This window comes from Tachyglossus aculeatus, chromosome 9 (assembly GCF_015852505.1).
Source record: "Tachyglossus aculeatus isolate mTacAcu1 chromosome 9, mTacAcu1.pri, whole genome shotgun sequence".
NCBI classification, from domain to species: Eukaryota; Metazoa; Chordata; class Mammalia; order Monotremata; family Tachyglossidae; genus Tachyglossus; species Tachyglossus aculeatus.
In genome coordinates, this window is record NC_052074.1 from 56,779,200 (window position 1) to 56,798,687 (window position 19,488).

The following is a 19,488-nucleotide window of genomic DNA, read 5'->3' on the forward strand; positions in this document are numbered from 1 at the left end:
CTGTGTGACTTTGGGCAAGTCACTTAACTTCTCTGCCTCAGTTCCCTCATCTGTAAAATGGGGATTAATGACTGTGAGTCCCCAGTAACCTCCCCAGCACTTAGAACAGTGCTTTGCACAGAGTAAGCACTTAATAAGTGCTATCATTATTATTATTATTATTATTATTCTAAGCAGTTCTTTGTTCTTCAGATCTAACCATTCACTCAACTTCCCTCCCATTCACTGCTTACTGCACGTTTTTACAATAATCTTTCATCTTAGTGGGCACCCTCCATTCCTGCTTTTGCTTGTCCCTAAAAATTATCAATCTATCCACCCTCTTTCAATTCTCCCACTCAGCCTCTTCTCTAATTGAGCATATTTCTCTCCCCCAGAATTAAAAAAAACTATTAGACATGCTAAACTAATAGGGAGCTGAATAGTAAAATTTCAGTTGGATGACATCTTACATATCAACGGACCCACTCCTCTTTTCTCTCTGCATATTGTCCCTCAGCCAGCTGGGAAGAAACTTAATATAAGGGGTGAAGCAATAAAATTCTGAGATGAAAATTCGTTATAAAAATGCAGGGTAATGCATGTTTGGGGGCTTAACTAGGATGGACCAAGTATGGTGGCTAGCCTAATGGGCTTGTTGACAGAAGCACAGAATTCAAAATCTAAATAAATGTGATTTCCACGATCCATTTCTCTAGCTTGGGTATGTCCATCTATTCAAACGGGCTGAAAAATGTAGAATGGAAGGGCTTCCCTAAAAGCAGAATTTCCATGAAATCACGCTTACCTGATGTTTCCCATAAAAAAAGGCTGAGTCGATGCTGTCTCCATTGTGCTCCCCAACTATTAAAAGAACGCCCACTAGGAGAGCGGGAATGCTGTAACATCAAGTAGAGAGTGTCTAAATAGCAATTTAGTGGATGAAAACAAGCAAACAAACCGAAAACTACTAACTTACCCCCAACCAGAGATGATGATGAACCCGACAGGAATCTGTACCGCCTCCCTCTTCTTCAACAGAAACAGAGAAATTGATAGGAGTCCTGAGATATTAAAACAAGAGTTTTCCCTTTAATGAAACTAAAGGGTTCATCTATGTAGCAATTATGACTTTGAAATCCCTTTCTAGTGCAACAGAGTGATTCATCTGCAGGGCATTTGTTCATTCCTATTAAAGATCCTCCTCTGCCCTCTGCTTCCTGACTCATTTCTGTCAGCAACCCATTTAAAACAGAAATGATGGATTAAGTGGTGGAAGCTGCCATGGCCCGACAGAGCCTCTGAACTGTCACTTACCTAGAGGTTGGCTTTCTGATTTCTGAATTCTGCTTTCAAAATACGATTGATGATGAAGGTCTCTCGGCCAGATCGAGTTGTTTTCTATCTACCGTCTTTGGAGGAGTTAGGAGGGAGCTATAGATCGGTATTTGCTTAAGATAGAGAAGCCCAAGGAAGTTAGCTTATGTGAGGGTGTTAAAACCTTATCACTGTTCTCTTTGTGTACCAACTGCTCAAAAGTTTTGTTTGGCTCTTTTGCATAAAAGGTTGTTGAACCTTTGAATGGAGGTCTTGCAAGAACAAAACCATTATGCCATAGGAGAACTGGGAAGGAACAAAGTAATGTTTATCTTAAATTTTACTTCACCAACCTTCTAAAACAGTTGGTAATCATCAAAAGCTAAAAACTTCATTGTTACCCATATATTCCCTCCCTGACGATCTCACTATGGGCAGGGAACTGGGTCTGCTAAATTTCTTTTGTATTGCATTCTCCCAAGCAGTAAGAACAGTGATATGCCCAGCTCCGCCACTTGTCAGCTGCGTGACTTTGGGCAAGTCACTTCACTTCTCTGTGCCTCAGTTTCCTCATCTGTAAAATGGGGATTAAGACTGTGAGCCCCTCGTGGGACAACCTGATCACCTTGTATCCCCCAGCGCTTAGAACAGTGCTTTGCACATAGTAAGCGCTTAAAAAACACCATTATTATTATTATATGCACATAGTAAGTGCTCAATAAATACCACTGATTGCTTGATTAAGCTTTTATTTAATATGTGCTTTTTCCAAAGTCCCACTTCCGATCAGCCTGGGGAAATCTAGGAGAGAAAACTCAGAGTACTCAGAAAGTTCTGGCACGTTTGTAGAAGGCTCCTGTATGGAGCAGGAGTTCACTTGCAGGAGGGCCTTTTAAGAAAATGGGTTCATGGAACAAGTAACCCAAATCACAGCACGGCACAGCAAGGAAACACTTTAATGCCATTTGTATTCAATTAACCTGCCCTCAAGGAAACTGCCATAACCATGTCTAGTACTTACAGGGAACAAACACTGAAGAGCAACTGAATGACCCAACTGAGACTAGGAGTAAATGGGATGAAGCTGAAAATGGGAAAATTAAAGACTAGAAATTGGGTAAAGTCTTCCATGGGGTGAGATCAGCCTGTGGCAAACAGTGGGAGAAGCTTCTGGGCTTTAACAAATAAAATGGGAAGGGAAAAGGGGCTAGAAACTCTCTTTTGAAAACAGGGTGCTGTACATGACAGAACCGGCTGAGAGGAAAGGCCAGCTATCTATCACTTTCTTCATAAATCTTGGTTAGTCGTACACGTACCTCCTATGAATTTGAAGCCCATGTGGCCCTCATCACAAAACTTTACAGAACTTTAGATAACTTTACGATAAATATGTGCAAGTTAGAAAAATAATCCAATTTGCCTTTTCACATAAATGTGCAATACAAGATGTCTTTCTCCCTTCCCCAAGAATGAAAGCAGTTGAATTTAAAATCAGTCAATAGTAATTACTAAGCATCTACAGTGTGCAGATCAGTATGATCAATCAATCGTATTTGAGCACTTCCTGTGTGCACAGCACTGTACTAAGCGCTTGGGAAGTACAAGTTGGTAACATATAGAGACAATCCCTACCCAACAGTGGGCTCACAGTCTAGAAAGGGGAGACACAGAACAAAACGAAACATATTAACAAAATAAAATAAATAGAATAGATATGTACAAGTAAAATAAATAAATAGAATAATAAATATGTACAAACATATATACAGGTAAATATATATATATACAGGTATATATGATCAGTATGATCTGCACACTACACTATGGGTATAGGATACTAGGGTGCAGCAGACATGATCCCTAATCTCAAGGGTCACCAGACAAGCAGAGGAGAACAACACTAATGGAGTTCACAAGTAGGAGAAAAGGGGGATACATGTGTAGGTACACACAAGTGTAGGAACACTTCCTACACTTCCAATTTGTACTTCCCAAGCGCTTAGTACAGTGCTCTGCACATAGTAAGCGCTCAATAAATATGATTGATGATGATGGTGATGAACACATTGGGGCATTTTTTAAGTGCTTACCCCAAGCACGGTACTAAGTGCTGGGGTAGATACAATGTCATCAAGTCCCACATGGGTCTAAGTAGGAGGGAGAACAGGGATTGAATTCCCATTTTGCAGATGAGGGGACTGAGGCCCAGAGAAGTTATGGGACTTGCCCAAGGTCACAGAGCAGTTAGTGGTGATGTCGGGATTAGAATCCAGGCCATGAGGATGATGATGGCATTAATTAAGCACTTGCTATGTGCAGAGCACTGTTCTAAGCGCTGGGGAGGTTACAAGGTGATCGGGTTGCCCCACAGGGGATCACAGTCTTAATCCCCATTTTACAGATGAGGTAACTGAGGCACAGAGAAGTTAGGTGACTTGCCCAAAGTCACACAGCTGACAACTGGCAGAGCCAGGATTTGAACCCATGGCCTCTGACTCCAAAGCCCGCGCTCTTTCCACTGAGCCATGCTGCTTCTCTGTCCACCAATATTAAAGGCGCTTCGGAGTACACGTGTGTATAAAGGGCACAGAAATGCTGAAGTGGGAGTTGGGTGGGGAGGGAGAATGTCATCTGGGGAGATTAGAACCATCAGGAAAGGCTTGCTGGAGGAGATGCAGTTTCTTAAAGGCTTTGAAAATGGATGGTCTGTTGGATTTGAAAAAAAAGGGAGTGTGCTAAGCAGAGGGCAGAGTGAGAAAAGACTACGATAGTGAGCAGAGATTCTACCCACTGCACCAACTAAATACCCAGATGGACTTTAAAATGTGCATCTTTTTAACTAGGGTACATAGCTATGACACCAATCACCTACACTGCAATCTGTTGACTTTGGCCTGGGTCCTCCTTTCTAGACTCCCATGTGCTCCCCTTCTGCCAGACCTATTAATTCACCGAGAACTGTCGTTGGCCTAGGAGATCACTGCTTTTAAACAGAAGTTGCCTCAACCTCTTGACAAGTTAGATAAACCGGAGGTCTTCCCTTAAATCTTTTATTTTCAGAAGTTTTCAAAAATCTAAGTTATATAGTAAGGCAATTGAGCACACTTGAAAATTGTTTTTAGAGTTGTTCAGTTCTAGATTATTCTTCAGACACATACTTTCATTAATAATGATAATGATGGCATTTGTTAAGCGCTTACTGTGTGCAAAGCACAGTTCTAAGCGCTGGGGAGGTTACAAGGTGATCAGGTTGTTGCACAGGGGCTCGCAGTTTTAATCCCCATTTTACAGATCAGATAACTGAGGCACACAGAAGTGAAGTCACAAAGTCACACTGCTGAGAGTTGGCGGAGCCGGAATTTGAACCCATGACTTCTGACTCCAAAGCCCATGCTCTTTCCACTGAGCCATGCTGCTTGCATTGCTAGTGATAATAATAATAATAATAATAATGATGGCATTTGTTAAGCGCTTACTATGTGCCAAGCACTGTTCTAAGCACTGGGGAGGATACAAGGTGATTAAGTTGTCCCACGTGGGGCTCACAGTCTTCATCCCCATTTTACAGATGACAGAACTGAGGCACAGAGAAGTTAAGTGACTTGCCCAAAGTCACATAGCTGACAAGTGGGGGAGCCAGGATTTGAACCTATGACCTCTGACTCCCAAGCCCGGGCTCTTTCCACTAAGCCAGTGCTATAGAGTGCTTGTGTTCGCTTCCCTTCCCGTGGCATGCCAACTTACCTGTCCATAGGTAAGTGCTATAGAGGGAGCTGTATAAAAGCACAAACACCAGAATCTGCCCAACAAAATTTTTCTCTTTAACAAAATTCCACATCATCATCCCGGTGCAGACTATCGACTAGAAAGGAAATGGAAAAATTATAACCTGAACTTGAAGTGCTCACCAAGATCAAAATAGCCAATATATAACTAAGAAGCACAAGATACGCATTCTCTCACTAGCCTTACTTTTACCTCAAAGAGATTCGCGAGTAACTGTAGTTACATCAGAGCTGTTCAACTTTGGTGGAATAAGGCGCATTTAAAAGCCACAAGCCACATCCTTCCTTTGAAGGAAAGCTCTAAAAATACCTCAATTATCCTCATTTCAAATGATGTAAGTGCAGAAGTGAAGGAATATTGTCAAGGATTTACCCAATAAAGCAAGGTTGGTAACTACTGCTCTGTTCCTGAACCACTCGAAATTCATTTGCTGACTCTCTAGGGTGGCCCACTAACTAATTGTTCTGCACACATCAAATCTTCAGACTTCTGAAATCAGAATGTGTGTAGCTACAGGCTACCCAAAGCCCCATCCACTAAGCATTAAAATAAAAAAAAGAAACAATTGAGGTGCTTTAAGCTCCATTTCAAATTAGGTAGTTTTCTAGGTAACATAAAAAAATGTAATAACTTTGTTCCACAGAAAATTAGCTTTCTTTCCCCGAACTTGAAATATGGCTAGCTACAGAAAGCAAGAAAAATAAGTTTTTAAAATTCAAGATGTACTTTTCAAGTTGTTCAGTTGTTCAAGATTACTATCACGCTATTTATTAGGAGGCCCTGATTTTGAATAATTCTTGAAATTAAAATAATTGCATATTGGGCTGCATTCATCGTGGAATTCCGCAATCCTTATGAACTGCAGATTTATGAAAACTGGTGCCTTTCTAAGGATGAATTCCTGGAATAACAAACTTCCTCAGTAAACGGAAAACAACTGAAGACAAAACTTTTTTCTCCCTAGCAGACATTAACAAGCACAATTAACCTGAGCGATGAGCAAATTGGTGGTCAGCATATGGGGAAGTTGTTTATACTTTTTACTCAGTAGCAGAACAGCGAGGGACCAGATCTAAAAGACAAAATGACACATCAAATCTTCAGACTTCTGAAATCAGAATGTGTGTAGCTAAAGGCTACCCAAGGCCCCATCCACTAAGCATTAAAATAAAAAAACAAGTAAATAAAGAAAGAAATAAAATAAAATAAAAATAAAATAAAAAATAAAGATAAAATAAAAATAAAATAAGAAAGCAAGGTAGGAGCTATTATGGAGAGAAGTGCTACTTCCCACAAATCAGCTGGTGGCCCAAATTCATCAATCAATGTTATTTATTGAAGCAGAAGAGAAGCAGCGTGGCTCAGTGGAAAGAGCACGGGATTTGGAGTCAGAGGTCATGGGTTCAAATCCCGACTCCACCAATTGTCAGTTGTGTGACTTTGGGCAAATTACTTCACTTCTCTGAGCCTCAATGACCTCATCTGTAAAATGGGGATTAAGACTGTGACCCCACGTGGGACAACCTGATCACCTTGTACCCCGCCCAGCGCTTAGAACAGTGCTTTGCACATAGTAAGCGCTTAACAAATACCATTATTATTATTATTAAAATGGGGACTAGTCGTTAATATTTACAATAATCACCTATCAGCTAAATCAACAGTTTTTTTCCCCAGTAACAAAGGGCTTTATTGTGTTCTACTACCAAGGGAAATTTCAATATCCATGTCAAGTGAGAAGAGAAGTGCTGCAATTAAAAAAAAACCCTGCTTATCCTGGCATTCTTCCATAATCAGGGCTCCTAAAAGGACACTCCCAGCCCATTCTCTAATGATCTCAATTCCTTCTTGGGAGAACAGAATTGCGTGGTCCTTCCGCTGATTGGTGAAGAGCCTTCGTGGGAAGGCTGCACTTTCTCTGGCTATTTTTCCCCCTATTGCTCACAAGATCCCTCCGGCTAGCAGACAGGTAGTCCCCCAGTTTAGCATCATCTTCATCATTAATGGTATTTATTGAGCGCTTACTGCATGCTGAGCACTGTACTAAGCACTTGGAAAACTACCCTGTAACAGCCACATCTCCTGCCCACAAACCTAACCCCTTCTATATTAGAGACAGGCAGTTATTTTGCTGGGCAAGTCACTTGGGATCTCTTAAAAACCTGTCACCACGAAGGACTGGTTTGGGGAGGGGAGAAGAAGGAAGTTAAAAGGGCCAAGTGTTTTCTACCTGATTCCACCCCGGGGACAAATTAATTTGGGGTTGCTTACTGGACTTGGCTGTTCAAAGCAAGGTAGGAGCTAGTATGGATGGAAGTGCTACTTCCCACAAATCAGCTGGTGGCCCAAATTCATCAATCAATGTTATTTACTGAGCACTTACTGTGTGCAGAGCACCGTATTAAAGCGCTTGGGAGAGTCCAATACATCAGAGTTCACAGACACAACCCCCACCAAGGAGCTTGCAGTCCAAACATAGCCTAAGGCCATATTTTCCCTACCCTGCCCCATATTTGTGATAGTTTAGAATTCATTTCCCATTATGCTAGAGAGCCCCAGGAAAGCCTTACTGCTTTCTTCCTCATCTACCATATTAACTAAAAAAAAAAAACCCACCCAAAAACTCAAAACAACAACCAAAAAAACCATTCATTAGTCCTTTTCCCGTATGTACAATATGGAAATAAGCTGCGGCAACAAGTCAAATTTCTATCTTTCATTAAACTGCCCATTTTCTGACAGTTTCTCCGGAGTCATTACTTGCCCTTAGACCACACAAATCTGGGGGAAGTTTGGTTGTGCGAAGCTGCCTTTCCCCCTAAGAAAACCCCGATTTCTTATTTTAACTGGGGTACAGTTCTTCCCCTTGGAAAATGTATCCTATCTCCTTTCTGGCATTTCTGGGAGAGGTGGCACAGGTCTGCAGGAAGCAAACACCCAGGTTTAGAGAAGGATAAGGGCAGGAGAAAGTTCCCACAACAGTTGTCCAGCTCCCCTTCCGGACCAACATTATTGAATTATCTTAACCACACCACCTATCTTAGCCACGCTTGATGCCCCAGATCCAGGGGTGCAGGATTTTTGTTTTTGGCAGAAAAACAGTCGTGGGCATGTGTACAAATGTTCAGTTACAACCCCATTAACAAGCCACAATGTTTCTTACATACAAAATACTGATATATGCTACTCTCAATTTTTCCATCTCATTTGTACTGTGGTACTTACCAAGGAGACCAGACTGACAATACTTATATCAAAACTGATATTCTGGATGGCATATGCCAGTGGCTTTGGATCCATAGACGGAATTGTCAGCAACCACGCGGAAACATACATGATTGGAGCGGATACAAAAGTGCTTATCACCATTCCTGAAGTTATCTGCAAACAGAGATCAACATAGAGGAAAAGTTACTTCTCTTTTACAAAATTTTTACTAATAACTTCGTAGATTCAAAGAGTTGTATCAAACTTTTAAATAATAATAATAATAATGATGGCATTTATTAAGCGCTTACTATGTGCAAAGCACCGTTCTAAGCGCTGGAACACCAACAGACTGCTAGGTTGATCTAAAGCAAAAGGAATCAGAGTAAATGAGCAAAAATATGGAAACCAAATACAGTAGTGTTTACATGAATGATTTGTAGGGGGAAAAGGCAGTTTTCCTATCACTGCGCTCCCTTTTGCGATCTTTTAAATTACTCAGTTTTATATTTGCACTTGAATGGAGTTTTACTGGCAATCACTGACATCATCTGCATTCTAGATGGTCAATTCACTTGTGACCAGGTGAAATTCCTGAAGTCATTTCTTCCACCTCTTTGAAACAAAAATGGAAAGGGGGACTTTATATACAATTCTACAGGGTAAATGACTGATGGCTAACATGATCACCATTAGTCCAAGCCAGATTATCTACCTGCAGTTTATCCAATCTACTTTTCAGAAAAGATAGATTTCAAATATTAGTATCTAATTGTATGTTGCGTTGTTGAACCACCTGCAGAGTAAATCGATTCATCCAGGTCAGAAAATTATAAAATACTCATGTCTTGAAACGAAATGCAAGACACATAATCTTACTGAGTTAAGTGGGGCCCACTTTTGGGGTTATGTGGGTCAGGTGGGCTGGATTATCTAGAGTTTATAGTACTTCAGGAAGTAGGTTTTAATCAATAACCTATTCATGTCTACTACAACGGAAGTGGAAAAAAAATCTCTTAAGAGAATGTTGGGTTCTCCAAACAGAATTCTCTATGCTGACCAACAAAATCATCATCATCATCATCAATCGTATTTATTGAGCGCTTACTATGTGCAGAGCACTGTACTAAGCGCTTGGGAAGTACAAATTGGCAACATATAGAGACAGTCCCTACTCAACAGTGGGCTCACAGTCTAAAAGGGGGAGACAGAGAACAAAACCAAACATACTAACAAAATAAAATAAATAGAATAGATATGTACAAATAAAATAAATAAATAAATAACTTTTGAACCTTTAAATACGTACAATCTCTACTTCCATATTGAACTGGGTTGCAAAGATGGCGACCCCCGGTGCTGCTGGAAAGACTCCATATAAAAAAGCATAGTTCGATAAACTAGTGTGGTTCACTACGCCACGGCCTTTGTCCAAGAGTTCCACCATTTCTCTGCACAGAAGTGGCATCACCAAGCTGAAAAGACAAAATGTCTATCATTCACGGTGCAATCACAATGCGGCTTCATTTCCTTTCAGCTTCCTACCCTCTAAGAGATACTGTTGGAATTGGTGGCAATGGCCACGCTTATTTGCTGTGCTTTATCATTATTACTACTAATAATAAACGGCAGTCTAAGTACATTTGAGAACAGTCTCTACAGTAGGAAGCAAGCACTCTGAAGCTGTTAAAAAAAATCAAAACATCAGAATAACAGCAATTGTGGTATTTAAATGATGATGATGATGGCATTTGTTAAGCGCTTACTCTGTGCGAAGCACTATTCTAAGAAGTGGGGGGATACAAGGTGATCAGGTTGCCGCAGGTGGGGTTCACAGTCTTAATCCCCATTTTACAGATGACATAACAGGCACAGAGAAGTGAAGTGACTTCCCCAAAGTCACACGGCTGACAAGTGACAGAGTTGGGATTAGAATCCATGACCTCTGGCTCCCAAAGCCAGTGCTCTTTCCACTGAGCCACACTGCTTCTTACTTTGTGCTACACAATCACTGTACTAAATCCTGGGGCAGATAATAATAATAATAACAATGGTATTTGATAAGCACTTACTATGTGCCAGGCACTGTACTAAGCGCCGGGGTAGATACAAGCAAATCGAGTTGAACACAGTCCACAGTCCACATCCCACATGGGGTTTACAGTCTTAATCTCCACTTTACAGTTGCGGTAACTGAGGAACAGAGAAGGGAAGTGACTTGCCCAAGGTCACACAGCAGGCAGGTGGCAGAGCTGGGATTAGAACCCAGGTACTCTGACTTCTAGGCCTGCGCTCTTTTCACTAGACAACGCTTGCTATAATATATTGCATTTAAGCAACTCTGCAGGGAGATGGATTTTTTTTAATTTCATGAAATGAACGTACTAACAGAAGTAATTTGGGGTTCCAAGCTACTTTCAGTGAACCATATCACCTAGGCAATCAATAGTATTCCGAACTATAGCTGTCCCTCTAATAAACTGAGCACGGACAAGACTGTAAGCCCACTGTTGGGTAGGGACCATCTCTATATATTTTGCCAACTTGTACTTCCCAAGCGCTTAGTACAGTGTTCTGCACACATTAAGCGCTCAATAAATGTGACTGAATGAATGAATGTTAAGACGACTTGCTGAAGTCAGATGAATTTTTCTTTGATCTACTGAAAGTAGATGAGGGAAGACTACGATTATTTCATTTGAAGGCATAACTCGGATTACAAAGAGGTCAATTAGCCTGAAAACTACTCGCTTTTTACCTCAATCTAAAAGCCAAATTCCGTTCAAACTGAAATCAAACTGAACTACAACTATGCCTCCTTTCATTCAGGGACCTCAAAGCACTTTGGAAAACAACTAAACCAAAAGAAAACAATTTAACCAAAACCTGAGAAATGAGGAAGCTCAGAAGGAGCCCAACGAGTCTATTTTTATCAGGTTCACAGAAAAAGGCAAAAAACTACTTAGGAAATAGGAGTATTTAAGTAAAATATCTCTTCTTCCCTAATAAAAATGACTCTTTAAGGCCAGGTCATTCTTGCTATAAATATGGGCAGAGGATGAACCATGAACGAAAGTGCTAAGAAAATACTTGGAGGCTGTCAATTCAGACATTCCCTTTCAATTCTGTAAATCATGCATAAGGTACAAACCGCTCCACTCTTAGTCCCCAAGTCAAACAAAAGAAACTTACAGTTTAGCAGTGATGAGAAGAATCAGTGTAACAAATGTAGACTTCTTCAGTTTCTTTATTTGTCCCACCATTGTGAGCCCAAGATAAAACAGGGCTGAGCCAGAAAAAGAACTGGCAAGTCCATCTAGGAAATTTTCCAAATACACCGGCACCTTCTGACCAAGAACAAGATTTGAGGCAATTCCAATGAAAACCATAAACACAATCGGGTTCTGCAACACCCGCAGCAGGCCAAGTCCCACTATTTTGATTTTGCTTTGAGATGCGTTACGATTCTCCTTCCATTTCTGAATTTCGCAGAAGATAAACCCTACTGGGTTTAGCATCATGAGAGATATTGGCGCCACCAAGTAAATATACTGAAGATACTCGGGATAAGTGGTTTGATATAACGCTTCAACTGGAAAACAGAAAATCTGAAGTTAATGGAACGGTTTCCACAGAGATGTTTAAATATCAAAAAATGGTGCTCTTGGTTTATTTGTTAAAACATGTCAATGAACCTACATGTTCTGTAGCCCTCGTTAGCCTACTTACTAAAATAGCATTCTCACTGCGGCCAGTATCTGGGAGTGAATGATAAGGGAACAACGGTTCCCTAAACATTATGACGCCCAGTGACTATCTTTAAATGTACTTACTAGTTATTTTTCACAAATACACTGTGAATAAGAGTCATATTCCTATCCTCATTTTCCCCCAAATAAACTGAAGTACGGAAGATTAGCACAAACTCCATCACATGGTTGGTAGCAGACTCAGGATTCAGACTGCAGAGTTGCAGGGCCTTAGGTTTCTAGGATGGTCAACTCCCTTCCTCCCTGTCATTCATTCATTCATTCAATCGTATTTATTGAGCGCTTACTGTGTGCAGATCACACTCTCTTCCCACACTGACCCAAGTTCATTACAATAGGGGTGGGGAAGGACCTTTGCTGACACTGTGCCTATGGGAGATCATGAGTTAACTGCACAGGCTAAAGAAAACCAACTGTGCAGGAGCCCAGGATGGTGGTGGTAGCCCTGCCAGACTGCCTGGGAATCACGGATTAGGACCTTGTGGGATACTCAGCTTTTCCCCCCGAAGTCTGTAGTCCCTAGACTCTAAGCTTGTTGAGGGCAGGGAATGTGTCTGCTAATTTTGTTGTACTGTACTCTCCCAAGCACCTAGTACAGTGCACTGCAAACGGTAAGCACTCAACCAATCAGTTGTATTTATTGACAATTTACTATGTGCAGAGCACTGTAGTAAGCACTTGGGAGAGTAAACACAAAAGAACTAGCAGACATGTTCCCTGCCCATAATGAGCTTACAGCCTAGAGGGGAAGACAGACGTCACTATAAGCAATTTATAATAATTTAAAGATACGTACATAAGTGCTGCGGGATTGAGGGAGGGGCCGATATCAACAGCCCACAGATCTAAGTGCATAGATGACACAGAGGGGAGAGCGAGGAGGGGAAAAGAGGGCTTAATTGGGGAAGGCCTCTTGGAAGAGATGTGACCGTAAATGCCATTGATTGATTTCCCCCACACACCAGGCTCCCAGAATCCTGGGAGTTATGGGCTCTAAATTACCTTCCCAGTCTCCCGAGACTAAGCCCACTATTACTTATGTCACTGCCCGCTCTATTGCTGGGACTGCTTCCATGAGTGCTGTATTTTCTTCAGAGCGTCAGAGGGGGATGAATGCAAATGTTTGAGCCGTCTAAGGACCCCACACCACAAATGAATCACAATCTTGCTGAAGCACCAACACGGACATTCAGAGTAGACTTAGGTCTACTTGCTCTCTTCGAGGCCTCCAAAACCAGGACTCCCACATTCAGTTCAGTCATCCAACGGCCGTTGTCTACTCTCTGTAACCCATATGCTGTTAACACCCTAGTGTTTGGGAGCTGACACTGTAAATAACTTAAAAGCTCATACATACTGGTAGTTGGGCTCTAAGCAGACAGAAAAGACAAACAAAAAAAAAAATCACGTGAACAGACAGCTATTAAATCACTGTCCAAGACTAAGTTTATGAATGTATGGGGGACCCAAGATAGGCAAAAATTCTGCTCCAAGTATTCGCTTACTAAAGTCACCATATGTAAGCCCAAGATGTGTTCTACTACATACTCAACAAAAAAATAAGAGGGTTAAGGACACGTTCCTCAAATCACTCTGGGTAATAAACTTAAACAAGGTTCCTAACTAAAAACCATTATCGTTATTGTTATTCCATGTTGAGAAACAGGGCTATATTCTCACCCAAAGAGGGGCCATAAGGAGAAAGAAATATTCTGCAGGAGGACTTTGCAGGGGTCTGGGGTCTAGGTGCCTTACTGTGTGGAGTGGTGACTGTGAGCCCACTGTTGGGTAGGGACTGTCTCTATATGTTGCCAACGTGTACTTCCCAAGCGCTTAGTACAGTGCTCTGCACACAGTAAGTGCTCAATAAATACGATTGATTGATTGATTGGGGTTGGGGGGGTGATGAATAAGAGCGCGAGGGCCTGAGGGGAAGTCTGGACCCCATTTTTGGCCCCACTGAAAAACTGGAAGAAACCTCCCAGGAAATATCATCATCATCAATCGAATTTATTGAGCGCTTACTATGTGCAGAGCACAGTACTAAGCGCTTGGGAAGTACAAATTGGCAACATACAGAGACAGTCCCTACCCAACAGTGGGCTCACAGTCTAAAAGGGGGAGACAGAGAACAAAACCAAACATACAAGCCTCCAGTTTTTCAGGGAAATGTTTCTACCTGCCGTTTACCCAAATTGGTTAGCTTTCAAATAGAAGCATAAACGGAGGCTAACACACTCCCCAAAGCTTCCCTTTTCACTCATTTCCATGTAATATTGCCCATGCAAAATAAGAGCATTTGTTTCACAACTTCACTTTTCTGGTAGTTCACCAAGAGTCCTGCATGGGCTGGGCCTGGCCCAGGGGTTCCTCATATTCTAAGCCTGGTGGGGAGGGGGGGCTGGCATCGCATCAGACAGGCTCACAAAGTTCCCCGTAACCACAAATTTAGCTCCCCCCCCCCCCCCCCCAACTGCTTCTGGGGTTTCAGTTCAGAGAGGACAACATGTGACAGACGAGACTCTATAGCATATGACAAGCATGCGTGGTAACCTCCCGGCTACTGGGGCCACAATGCCCACTAGTCTGAGGGCAAATGCACAGGTGCAAAACACATTTCCCAGAAGTGAATCTGAACCCACTTTTGGTTTGGCCCTGGTTCTCTTCTACTCTGGGGCTTGGATGTTAGGGGCTGGAGCAGGTACTGGCCAGAGCAGGGACTGGGGCAGTCCAAATCCCAGATCTCCTTGATCCTGCAGGGCTCTAGTTCATGTGGTACCTAAGAGTTAAAATTAAAAAACACAAAAAACCAACAAAAAACAAAAAAATCAAAAACACAAAAAACAGAACAGACTGCTTAGAGAAGGTGTTTTTAACCTTTTGTAGGGGGAAAAAAACCAAGGAAAAAACAAAACAAAACCCAAAGTCTCACTGGTTCAGGGGCGTCCTACCCAAAGTCCCCGTTCACACTATTCTGGTGGAGCAGAAAGCTGCAGCTCATAGCACGGAGTGAAGCTAACTCTGATCACTTGGTTTTGCTCTGACTGTGGAGTTATCATCATCATCATCATCATCAATCATATTTATTGAGCGCTTACTGTGTGCAGAGCACTGTACTAAGTGCTTGGGAAGTACAAGTTGGTAACATATAGAGACAGTCCCTACCCAGCAGTGGGCTTACAGTCTAAAAATCCCACTGTTTGCCATAATGACTGGTCCCCCCCAGGTGCTATGCAGTGCTCCTGCGGATGTTCAAGTTGACAATCCCTATTCTATAGGATAGAGTGCCACTTGTCCGCTGTGTGACCTTGGGCAAGTCACTTAACAATTCTGTGACTCAGTTACCTCAGCTGTAAAATGGGGATTAAGACTGTGAGCTCCATGTGGGACATGGACTGTGTCCAACCTGATTATCTTGTATCTACCCCAGCACTTAGTACAGTCCCTGGCACATAGAAGGCAATTAAATACCATAAAAAAAAAGCATTGAACTGCAGACCCAGATGAGCTAGATTTGTCTAATTCTACCACTGGATGATTTGACCAAATATCAGAAATGCTCTGTGCCTCAGTTTCTCCACCTGAAAAAGTCTAGAACAGCTGTCCCTTTGACCCTCCAAGGGTTGGAACTGAGACGAGATAATATGTGGGTGCCAGACCAGTAACCTATACATTTCACACAGAAAAATGGATTATTAACTAAAATTAGATTTACCATCATACACACTGTAAGTTCTAATTAATTGATGCTTATAAATAAGGCTCTTGACAAGGTGGAAAAAACAACAACTATGAGAGGTTATTATATGGCTTTGGAGAACTACCAGAACAAAATTAGCCACCCACTGGGGCTCCTATTTCGATTCCCGCAATGTTTCAGTCCCTAGAAAAGAAAATGAAAACCTAGGCAACACTATTCAGTTATTTACTGCATATGATCAGGTTAAATGCTTCATTTCCTTTCTGTTTACAGCTCAAGCACTACAGCATAATTACTATTAGTCACAGTACTTATTCCATCAGCATTGTTTGACGAATAAATTATAGGGATTTAACTGCACCTGATTAGGATCTTTTAATGAAGGAAACAAGGAACCATTCCAATCTGCTGAGTCGACACTGCATTTTGGAAATTCAGAGTTTACCTGCACAATCTGCATTCTGAAAATGTCAGAGGGAATGCAGTCTAGAAGACTGGTTTCCTTTTGCATTATGGGCTATGGAGGGGGGGCCTATGGTAGTCCCCAGAATATTTCATTACCAAAAAGTTGGGAGTTGCAAAATTGACACTCCTTGAGTATTGCCCCATCTCACTAAATCACAATTTACAAATGTATCAGAAAATCCTGGGGTATGAGATATGAAAAAGAAAAAAAAAATAGATACTTATCCCCTCTGTGCCTGTTTTCCCCAGTATACATTAATAAAGGACATGAAGCAAAACTGTCTATGGTCTGGTTTTGCTGGAGTTTCCCCCATGGCCCTGAGTTTAATTTAAAAAGCAGGCCTAGTAAATCGGCCAGAGAAATTGGGTTAGAACCCCTCTGCTATGATACTGTTCCTGTCAACACTGCAGGGCAGATAAAGTCTAAGATAAAGTCTAAGAAAAAGCAATAGTTAAACCAGAATATTACATACCATAGCTAGAGATTTCTCTATGGTGGAAAGAAAATGAGTTATTAATATGGCTCTCCTATTCTACTAGGTCTTTTCCAAGATCAATACATACCCTCTAACCTGTGTATTTTCAAAACACAGCAAGCTTTAAACCTATTTGACAAGGTTTTATGGTAACAAAAATATATAAGTACTGTCTCAAGAACTGAACGCCAAACCATATCTTCTTGTTTCTAGTTTGCGTTCAAAGCCTAAGACATTGTATTTCAATAATGTTCCAAACACTACAGAAACAACATACTTCCACTTATAAATGAAATGCCTCAAAAGGTTTTGGTTTGATAGAATGAAACCATGGCTGCTACTGCGTGGACATCATCGCCCCCAGTCTCTTATTTTTCAAAGTCTGGCTTTAGAAATCTGTCTGAATTGTACAACAAAGTGTGGTGGAGAGAATTTGGGATGGGGAAGAGATGAGGACTTCAATTTTGGAGATACAGAGATTGAGGAGCCAACACAACAACTATGTAGGGACATTCCAGAGGCATGTGAAAATGTGAGATTGCAGGAGCCTGGTGAATGAGGTGGATTTGGGAGTCACTCACAAAGTGGTGGGAGTTGAAGCTGGGAGAACAAATGAGCATCCCAAGGGAGTGGGTGTAAACTATGAAAAGAAGGGGACCCAGAAGAGAAACCTGAGGGGCACCCACAGATAGAGAGTGAAAGGCAGAGGAAGTGCCAGTGAAGAGACTGAGAAGGATCAGAGAGGAAGAGGAGAACCATAGAGAATTACTGCAGAAAAACTAAGATTAGATATGGTTTCCAGAAGAGAGGGGTGGTCCATGATGTTGAATGCAGCCGAAAGGTCAAGGAGAGTGAGCGGCTAAGGATGGTGGTAAGGGAGGGAAGAAGATTGACCCCAACAGGGGTGAGGAAGGACTGGACAACAATGCCTGGATTTGGTATCAAGGGGTACCTATATTGCACTAACTCAGCAAAAAGTGCTGCACCTAGCCCCATCATGGATGGCTGTAATCCAGGGTATGCTTGTTTCAAAGGCTGCATTCAGCACAAACCCTTAAGGATGAATAATCACCAGTTTTTAGCAAAATAAAGTGTGCACCCAACAGTATGGCAACGATAGTGAAAATATTAATCCAAATTTCTCCCTTTAGTGGGGGGGATGTTTCCCATATTTTTGGAGAATACACTCCATCCCTTGCTTGCCAAATCAAGAATAGATGCATTTTCTGGTTTTAAGTTCAAACTCAGTATGGCAAGGCCCATTTTAAATGAGTCTAATCACCTACATTACTTTGGCCATGGCACTTGGCAAATCACGTCATCCCCACTTCAAAAATGAGAAGCTCAGGTATCGATTGGGAGGTTTATAGGCTTGGGCCTTCGAAACAGTACGAAGCACGGAAACATGAGTTGTCTGTCTACATCAAACACCTAACAAGATAAAAAAAATTTTTTTAAATGGAAAAGGATGACACCTTACCTATAGGAAATCCCAACGCAAAGTCATTACTTTGGGTAGCAAATATAGGGAACAGTCCAGCTTTGCTAAATCGATTCTCGGGACTGGCTACCAGTAAGGTCAACACACACACAATGAAGAATACAGAAGCTTTGGCAACTAATATACTATAGAGAAAGGACCAATTTACATTGGAAAAGTTAAGTACAACCATATTTTTGAACAGTAAAGCTGGCAGTGCAAATCGAGAGACAAAATTTCCTAGTCCTTTGGCCTGTGTGGCTGTAATGATGTTAGCTCTTCCTGCTATGTACCCACAAAGGATTATGCCAAAGCATTCTAATAGGGCTGGAAAAAGTCTTGTTATTGACATAGACGGAGGGCCACTGGTAGAATTGAATCCGTAGTCCGGTGTTCCGGGCAAAGACTTGGACATGTTGAGTGAAGCAGGGAGGTCCTTTGCAGCCAAGTCGGAAAAGACGTTCATTTTCTCTCACTAGCTGACTCCATTCAACTCTATGTTGCAATCTGGAAACAACAGGAAGAGTCAGTGTTATTCAAGATGACACATGTTGTCTCTCCGTGTTTTAGAGAGGGCACTGTTAGAGATTATGGGAATGTTCCCCTGGCAATTCATGCCTACCTGGATAGACCATGCTGTTGGAAGAATGCAATGTGCTCATGTGCATGGCATTGGCAAAGGCTGGCCTACTGTAATAAGTTTTCCTTAACTTGGGGTTCCTCAAGAACATAGGCCCTGCATATGCTGAATACCCCATGGGACATGGCCCTACAGCAAAGACTTTTCCCAGTTTGGATTCCAGGACTGAATGTCTCCCCGTCTAGACTGAAAGGTCGTTATGGGCAGGCAACGTGTCCACTAATTCTGTTGTCTTGTACTCTTCCAAGCGCTGTAGTATGGTGCTTTGCACATAGTAAGTGTTAAACAAATACCACTGATGACTGAATGTAAAGTTATTCCAAAGGGATTGTTTGGGCAATATATTAAACATACTACATCACCGGCAAAGCAAGGACATACAAAAATGTACCTTTAAGCAAGAAAAGGGGGTAATATCAGCAATTTAGCTGCACCAACAAGCTGTCTCTCCTTACAGTCAGGACTAGGAAACACCACAAAAAGATAGTGCCCATTTTAAAAACTCACGTAAAGCAGTCAGGAAGAGAACTGATCAAATATGACAAAAGATAGCTTATATATGAGAACTCTAGAATGCAAAGACCCTATAAAGTACACTCATTTCTGCCAGTATCTGCATTTTCACTGCACGTTTTGGCTAGACTAGCATTAGGGAATCAGGGAGGCTA

The 19,488-nt window shown here is 41.7% G+C and overlaps 2 protein-coding genes across 3 annotated transcripts in view; both read right to left on the reverse strand.

Moving 5' to 3' along the window:
* Positions 1-18,663, reverse strand: part of GPR155 (G protein-coupled receptor 155) — a 34,599-nt gene extending 15,936 nt beyond the window's left edge. Inside the window, exons 1-9 of one of the 2 annotated variants that reach the window (XM_038751903.1) lie at positions 18,181-18,263; positions 14,702-14,838; positions 11,482-11,881; positions 9,599-9,764; positions 8,308-8,463; positions 6,071-6,154; positions 5,041-5,158; positions 959-1,043; positions 788-878 (exon numbers count right to left, since the gene is read on the reverse strand). In XM_038751903.1, the coding sequence (XP_038607831.1) occupies positions 788-878; positions 959-1,043; positions 5,041-5,158; positions 6,071-6,154; positions 8,308-8,463; positions 9,599-9,764; positions 11,482-11,810 (1,029 nt within the window). In that variant the 5' untranslated portion in view covers positions 11,811-11,881; positions 14,702-14,838; positions 18,181-18,263. Of the gene's footprint in view, positions 1-787; positions 879-958; positions 1,044-5,040; positions 5,159-6,070; positions 6,155-8,307; positions 8,464-9,598; positions 9,765-11,481; positions 11,882-14,701; positions 14,839-18,180 lie in introns of both variants that reach the window. The other variant, XM_038751901.1, reaches the window with a different exon arrangement.
* The window catches only part of WIPF1 (WAS/WASL interacting protein family member 1), a 142,060-nt gene continuing 141,211 nt past the window's right edge, over positions 18,640-19,488 (reverse strand). The window contains exon 10 of the mRNA XM_038751905.1: positions 18,640-18,687. Coding sequence (XP_038607833.1) covers positions 18,656-18,687 — 32 coding nt within the window. The 3' untranslated portion in view covers positions 18,640-18,655. The remainder of the gene's footprint in view (positions 18,688-19,488) is intronic.